The following is a 7,298-nucleotide window of genomic DNA, read 5'->3' on the forward strand; positions in this document are numbered from 1 at the left end:
AGTCTGCTTACCAAGTTGACATAGTCCCTTTATTTTCTGCTTGTAATTTCTAGAACCAAGCAAAACAGCAATTCCGAAGGAGTAGCAGAGCATTTTCCCAAATTTTACCATCAACTAAAGCAACAAAATAGCTTATTTCTATTATGTAGACCACTACAGCAGGCCAACAGAATTAAGGAATATATTTTAGATAAATAGCTTTTCTAAACACATTATTCACTCAAAGTATTGGGCTTTCGGTACTCTTCCTTATTGTACCTACCAGTCAACAAAGAATTCAAGGTATCCTTCATTTGGATTCTCCAACTTCGGTGTTCCCATTTCAGCTTTGACTCCTACCAGAATGTCCGTATGTCCCTGTTAAAATACCATCACTCAACCAGAAAAATATTCCACACCACAGCTTGCACAATTTATCCACATAGAGGCCAAGCGGTTATTAATTTTTATCTTTATGATATCTACACAAACTATTCTGCCAAATAACATTCTGAGCATGACCCAGTATTTTATTTTAATAAATTAAAGCTTTGAAAGAGATAATGTTAAGTTTGAGCACGTTTCCTCAAATAAACCCTATGTATGTACAAAATTTCTCTATGCTAATAGGACATTCTAAATACCCATGACTTTATAAATTCAGTCCTGGAATAAATACACATGCAGAACTATTCTAATATCTTGAGTGATGGGTGCTGTCTGTACAGACAGTGGCTATTAAAGCAGCAGTTTTAATTTGTTGTGATATGAACACCATGAAGAATTATTTCTCTATTTACTAGTCATACTACTGACTTCACTTTCACGGGTTTAAATGGTGGATTATTTCAGCTTCCCTTGGCCTCAATGTACTTTGTCAATAGATCTCGCTCTCAGCAAGGGCTTGTCTACACTTACAGCACTGCCAGGGTGAAGCTGCAGCACTTATGAGAGACATTACCTACACTAACAGGAGAGTTTCTCCTGTTGGTGTAGGTACTCCACCTGTCTAAGAGGTGGTAGCTATGGGTATGTCTACACTACAGGATTATTCTGATTTTACATAAACTGGTTTTGTAAAACAGATTGTATAAAGTAGAGCGCACGCGGCCACACTAAGCACGTTAATTCGGTGGTGTGCGTCCATGTACCGAGGCTGGCCTCGATTTCCAGAGCGTTGCACTGTGGGTAGCTATCCCATAGTTCCCGCAGTCTCCCGTGCCCATGGGAATTCTGGGTTCAAATCCCAATGCACGATGGTGCAAAAACAGTGTCGCGGGTGATTCTGGGTAAATGTCGTCACTCATTCCTTCCTCCGTGAAAGCAATGGCAGACAATCATTTTGCGCCCTTTTTCCCTGGATTGCCCTGGCAGACGCCATAGCATGGCAACCATGAAGCCCGTTTTGCCTTTTGTCACGGTCACCGTATGTGTACTGGATGCCGCTGACAGAGGCAGTACTGCAGTGCTACACAGCAGCATTCATTTGCCATTGCAAGGTAGCAGAGATGGTTACCAGTCGTTCTGTACCGTCTGCTGTGCCATTGTAAATTGGCGGTGAGATGACGGTTATCAGTCGTTCTGTACCATCTGCTGCTATCATGGGTGCTCCTGGCTGACCTTAGCTGAGGTAGGCTGGGGGCGCAAAGACAAAAATGGGAATGACTCCCCAAGTCATTCTCTCCTTTATGGTTTATCTAAAAATAGAGTGAGTCCCGCCTAGAATATGGGGCAAGTGTACTACAGAACCAGTGCATCAGAGAACCAGAGAGCCCAGCCGCTCCATGTCAGATCCCGCAGAAATGATGAGCTGCATGTCATTCACGGGGGGTGTCCCTGCAACAACCCCATTCGTTGATTCCCTTCTCCCCCAACCTTTCTGGGCTACCGTGGCAGTGTCCCCCATGTGTGTGATGAAGTAATAAAGAATGCAGGAATAAGAAACACTGACTTTTTAGTGAGATAAAATGAGGGGGAGGCAGCCTCCAGCTGCTATGATAGTCCAGGCAGTACAGAATCTTTTCTTTAGACATGAAAGAGGGGGGGTTGATGGAACTCAGCCCCCAGTTGCTATGATGAGGAAGGTTACCAGCCGTCTTGTACCATCTACCGGGAATGACCAGGAGTCATTCCTATTTTTACCCAGGCACCCCCGGCCAACCTCACCTGAGGCCAGCCAGGAGCACTCACGGGCTGATGATGACGATGGATAGCAGTCATATTGTACCGTCTGCCACCGGGGAGGGGAGAGGATGCTGCTATTCATTGCCGCAGCACCGCGTCTACCAGCAGCATGTGGCAGACATAGGGTGACATATAAAAAGAGTCAAGAAACAATTTTTTTCCCCTTTTCTTTCACGGGGGTGTGTGTGCGTGTGTACATTGACAACATATACCCTGAAACACCCCGGACAATATGTTTGACCCTACAGGCATTGGGAGTTCAGCCAAGAATGCAAATGCTTTTCGGAGACTGCAGGGACTGTGGGATAGCTGGAGTCCTCAGTACCCCCTCCCTCCCTCCATGAGCGTTCATTTGATTCTTTGGCTTTCCATTACGCTTGTCACACAGCACTGTGCTGTGGCCTCTGTCTATCATAGCCTGGAGATTTTCTCAAATGCTTTCTCATTTCGTCTTCTGTAACCGAGCTCTGATAGAACAGATTTGTCTCTCTATACAGCGATCAGATCCAGTATCTCCCGTACAATCCATGCTGGAGCTCTTTCTGGATTTGGGACTGCATCGCCACCCGTGCTGATCAGAGCTCCATGCTGGGCAAACAGGAAATGAAATTCAAAAGTTCGTGGGGCTTTTCCTGTTTACCTGGCCAGTGCATCCAACTTAGGACTGCTGTCCAGAGCAGTCACAGTGGTACACTGTGGGATACCGCCCGAAGGCCAATACCGTCAATTTGTGGCCACACTAACCCTAATCCGATACGGTAATACCGATTTCAGCGCTACTCCTCTTGTCAGGGAGGAGTACAGAAACTGGTTTAAAGAGCCCTTTATATCGATATAAAGAGCCTCGTTGTGTGGACGAGTGCAGCGTTAAATGGGTTTAACACTGCTAAAATCGATTTAAACGCGTAGTGTAGACCAGGCCTATATCGACAGGAGAAGCCCTCCCACTGACATAGTGATCTCTACACCGGGAGTTAGATCGGTATGATGCATTGCTCAGTGGTGTGGATTTTCTACATCCTTGAGCGATGAAGTTATACTGACATAAGGTTGTAAAGTAGACCAGGACTGAGTAACCATTCTTTATGGACAGCGTCACAGTTTCAGGCTCACTCCACCTGTATTCCCCTGCCCTACACAGTCCTTTGAAGGTACTCACTTAAAAGTTTTTGACTCTCAGCCAACTTTTCTCATGGGCAGACAACTATGTTGCACTCTTTCTTGACCGGAGTTTTAAGGCTGCACAGCTTCCCAGATTACACTATACTATCCCCAACAAGCCAGATGGCCTAACCAGGCCAGTACCTGGCTTTCTTTCCAAAGGCTATGACCAGCATATTGCCTGCAGTTATAAGTTAGCACACAGCTCCTTCTAAACAAGCATATTTATTCTTAAGGTAAAGCATTACAGAGAAAACACTTCAAAAACCATAAGTCCCAACATGCATGCTAAAAGCTCAGCAGAGGTAACCTATTAGTCTTATGGGGCCCCAGTAGGAAAAGTCCTTCCAACCCTTCTGCAAGGCATGCTGCCCCCAACTCCCCACCCTTCAGGAGGGAAGGTCCTGTCCATTTGCTGGATCAGAAAGACAGCCTCAAGTCAGGCTCTTTATCCAAACGTCCCTTCTTGTCTGCTGGTATCTGGAGAGTCCAGTTTGAACTAGTATACATGAGTGTCCCCGACGAGGTTGTACTTCAGCCAGGTTGTAATCCTGAGAGATTTCTCTTAATCACCCCTTTGGTTTTTAGTTGCTGGCGGAGCAGTGGTAGCCCACCCCCATGGAGCAGAACACAATTAAACATAAACCATTAATGAAACCCAAAGACACTGTACACGGTTGGAATATCTGTCACTGATTGTTAGGAGGTGGTGAAAGGGAACAAACAGGAGCTTCAGTTTGTGCCACATATCATTAAAGGTAAGTTTCTGTTAATATTGTGGTGTATATTTCAGATGGTAATTATACCTTAACAGTATTCACTTTTTGTGTGTGTATTTTTACGTTTGTATTAACAAGCAAAAAAAAAATAATAATAAAAACTTAATACAAATAGTCAAGTGATAGAAGTCTGGACTTGACCTACAGCCTCAAAGTCCTGATAATTTAGGAGCTTCCACTACCAATATATAAAAACTCCTCATATCTGTACTTACAAGCTTCACTCTTGCAGATCCACTTGTGTTTGATACTACATCTGTTTCCACTTCAATACACCTATAGTCTTCACAGCCACGGCCATCTACCCGAAGATCCGCCTAAGCATAGACACCACCAGAGTTTTATTAAGTAATATAACTGATCCATATTAATAATAAGTCAAATATAAATTTAAAATAATCCCAGATAAGACCATGCAAGTTAACAAAGCTAAATGGAGAAAAACAGATGGTCTTGTAGTTAAAGTGCTGGAGTACGATTTGAAAGATCTAGGTTTAATTCCCAGTTCAGTCACTGACATCCTGCATGAACTGTAAAATGGAGAGAGAAGGTAATACTATACAACACAAACTAAGCATAGAACGTGAATATTTCAGTCTTGATCCTGCAACATGCTCCATGTGGGCAGACACCTTTCAGCTTCAGTGCAGCTCCTTATGCACAGATGGAAACCTGTGTCCACAGCTCATTCATGATCAGGGCCTTAACCTCTTTGAGGCAAGAGCTGTGTCTTTGTGTAGCACCTAGCATAATGGGGCTCTGATCTTGGTTGGGGCCTCCAAAGAATATATACATAAATTGATGAAGAAGAAAGAATTGAGTAGTTTGAATTGCCAGCCAAAGTTACTGATGCCTTTAAGCAAAATAATAAACTGTCCATACACCTTGTCTTCCCCTAAGAGGTTTGTTGGTATAGGTCTACCGGTAAACCCTACTAATGTAGACATAACTTTTTTGCTGGTATAAAGTATTTTGTGGATATACCTTCTTCCCAGACATAAATAAGCTTTAAGGGAAAAGGCCTTTTTTTGACGATATAAACTGTCTCTACTCAAGCTTTTACCAGCATAAATATGCTGGCCAAAGAAAAAAAAAGGGGGGGAAAAAACCAAAACACTCCATACAACTATGGGAATAAAACTTTTAAGTGCAGACCAGGCCTAAGATAGCAATTCCAGTAAGGAAAAAAAAAACCAAGATGTTTAGCATAGACAGGAGATCAAATATTACTATTTGTTACATAGATATAAATCCCAAATAACTGCACTGCAGTCAATGGAACTGTATTCAGAAAAGCCAAGATCAGAATCTTCCCTCACATGGAGCTGTTAAGTCTGTTTATTTAAGGATGCTGTGTCTAAGCTCGTCAGAGGACAGGCATCTAGTTATGAACAATGGCAAAATAACTGGCTCTCCTGCACCACTGGTTCTATCAGGTGCAATCTACACACAGCGCAGGTTGCAAATTTTTCCTAGGCCAAAAGTGCAGAGGGGACCAATGATGAAGAGATCCTGGAGGACATGACCTCTCAAGGCTAAAATAGTTATTTCCCCTGAAAACAACAGACTGTATTTCATTTTAAACTGCTGGCAATAGCCCCACCGCCGAGCTAACACATCCCGCGCTGTCTCACCCGAGCTGTGTCGGCAGCAGCAACCCGGGACACTAAGGGCTCAGCCGCGCCGTGCTCCGCATTACAGGCTCTGCAGGCAGCCGGCTACCAGCAGCGCGGGGGGGACGGGGGAGGCTGATCGGGGGGAGAGGCCGCATTTCCCCTCCCCTCACTACCACCACCTGACCGCTCCCCCCACCCCGGGCCCCGGCGCCGCCCGTTACCTGGATACCGTGCACGATGTAGACCTTCTCCGCCTCGCTCAGCACCACGGACGCCATGCCGCGCGCCCCGTTCCAAACACTACTGCGGCCGCTGCCCGGTGATGCCGTCACCAAAGCGCGACGAAAACTAACTCCCGCGACGTTTCGTATGTCTCCATCAACAGCACATACTTACGTCATCCGCGTGGCGATGCCTGCGTGAGGCCCGAGGGGCGCGCGAGCGCCGCCTCCCCTGGCCCCCCTCCCCCTCCTGTGGGTGACTCTGAGTCACCGCCTGGTTGGGGCGCGTGTTACGGAGAGCGAGCGGCTAGGCACCTCCCAGCGTGTGACAAGCCGGGGAGGGAGGGGCTTGGGCCGGGGGAGAAATGTTCCCACGTGGGAATAGTAGAGGTGCAGAGTGGAGTCCCGGATCTCTTGAGTGAACGCGCTACGTGTGTGGATGTGCGTTCTTGCCTGTGATCCTGCAGGAGTGCTGCTCTGTGCATGTCTTGGAGATTGCCTGCGTGCATTGGGCCTGGATGTGCATTGTGCATCCTGCGGGAAAGCTTGTCACCTCAAAGGCGTTTCTGTGGAGGAACAGATTTGTCTTTATGACACAGAATGGATTTGTTGTTTGTTTTAAAGACATGAAAATAGATGAAAACTCTCAAGAAAGGACTGAAATAGAGTCATAGACTTTAAGGTCAGAAGGGACTATTATGATCATCTAATCTGACCTCCTGCACAATGCAGGACATACAATCTCACCCATCCATTTCTATAACAAACACCTAACCTATGTCTGAGTTATTGAAGTCCTCAAATTGTGGTTTGAAGACCTCAAGCTGCAGAGAATCCTCCAGCAAGTGACCCGTGCCCCGTGCTGCAGAGGAAGGCGAAAAACTTCCAGGGCCTCTGCCAGTCTGCCCTGGTGGAAAATTCCTTCCTGACCCCAAATATGGTGATCAGTTAAACCCTGAGCATGTGGGCAAGACTCACCAGCCAGCACCCAGGAAAGAATTCTTTGTAGTAACTCAGGCCTGGTCTACACTATGCATTTCAACCAAATTCAGCGTTAAACCGATTTAACCCTGCACCCGTCCACACAACAAGGCCCTTTATATCAATATAAAGGGCTCTTTAAACTGGTTTTTGTACTACTCTCCGATGAGAGGAGTAGCGCTGAAATCGGTATTGCCATGTCGGATTAGGGTTAGTGTGGCCGCAAATCGATGGTATTGGCCTCCGGGCAGTATCCCACAGTGCACCATTGTGACCGCTGTGGAAAGCAATCTGAACCCGGATGCACTGGCCAGGTAGACAGGAAAAGCCCTGCAAGCTTTTGAATTTCATTTCCTGTTTGCCCAGCGTGGAGCTCT

General features: G+C 46.0%; 1 protein-coding gene across 1 annotated transcript in view; it reads right to left on the reverse strand.

Moving 5' to 3' along the window:
* Positions 1-6,074, reverse strand: part of EXOSC7 (exosome component 7) — a 37,492-nt gene extending 31,418 nt beyond the window's left edge. The window contains exons 1-3 of the mRNA XM_030551173.1: positions 5,941-6,074; positions 4,319-4,420; positions 263-357 (exon numbers count right to left, since the gene is read on the reverse strand). Coding sequence (XP_030407033.1) covers positions 263-357; positions 4,319-4,420; positions 5,941-5,997 — 254 coding nt within the window. The 5' untranslated portion in view covers positions 5,998-6,074. The remainder of the gene's footprint in view (positions 1-262; positions 358-4,318; positions 4,421-5,940) is intronic.
* Between the last annotated feature and the right edge of the window lie 1,224 nt (positions 6,075-7,298).

The sequence above is a fragment of the Gopherus evgoodei genome, chromosome 2, assembly GCF_007399415.2.
Source record: "Gopherus evgoodei ecotype Sinaloan lineage chromosome 2, rGopEvg1_v1.p, whole genome shotgun sequence".
Lineage (NCBI taxonomy): Eukaryota > Metazoa > Chordata > Testudines > Testudinidae > Gopherus > Gopherus evgoodei.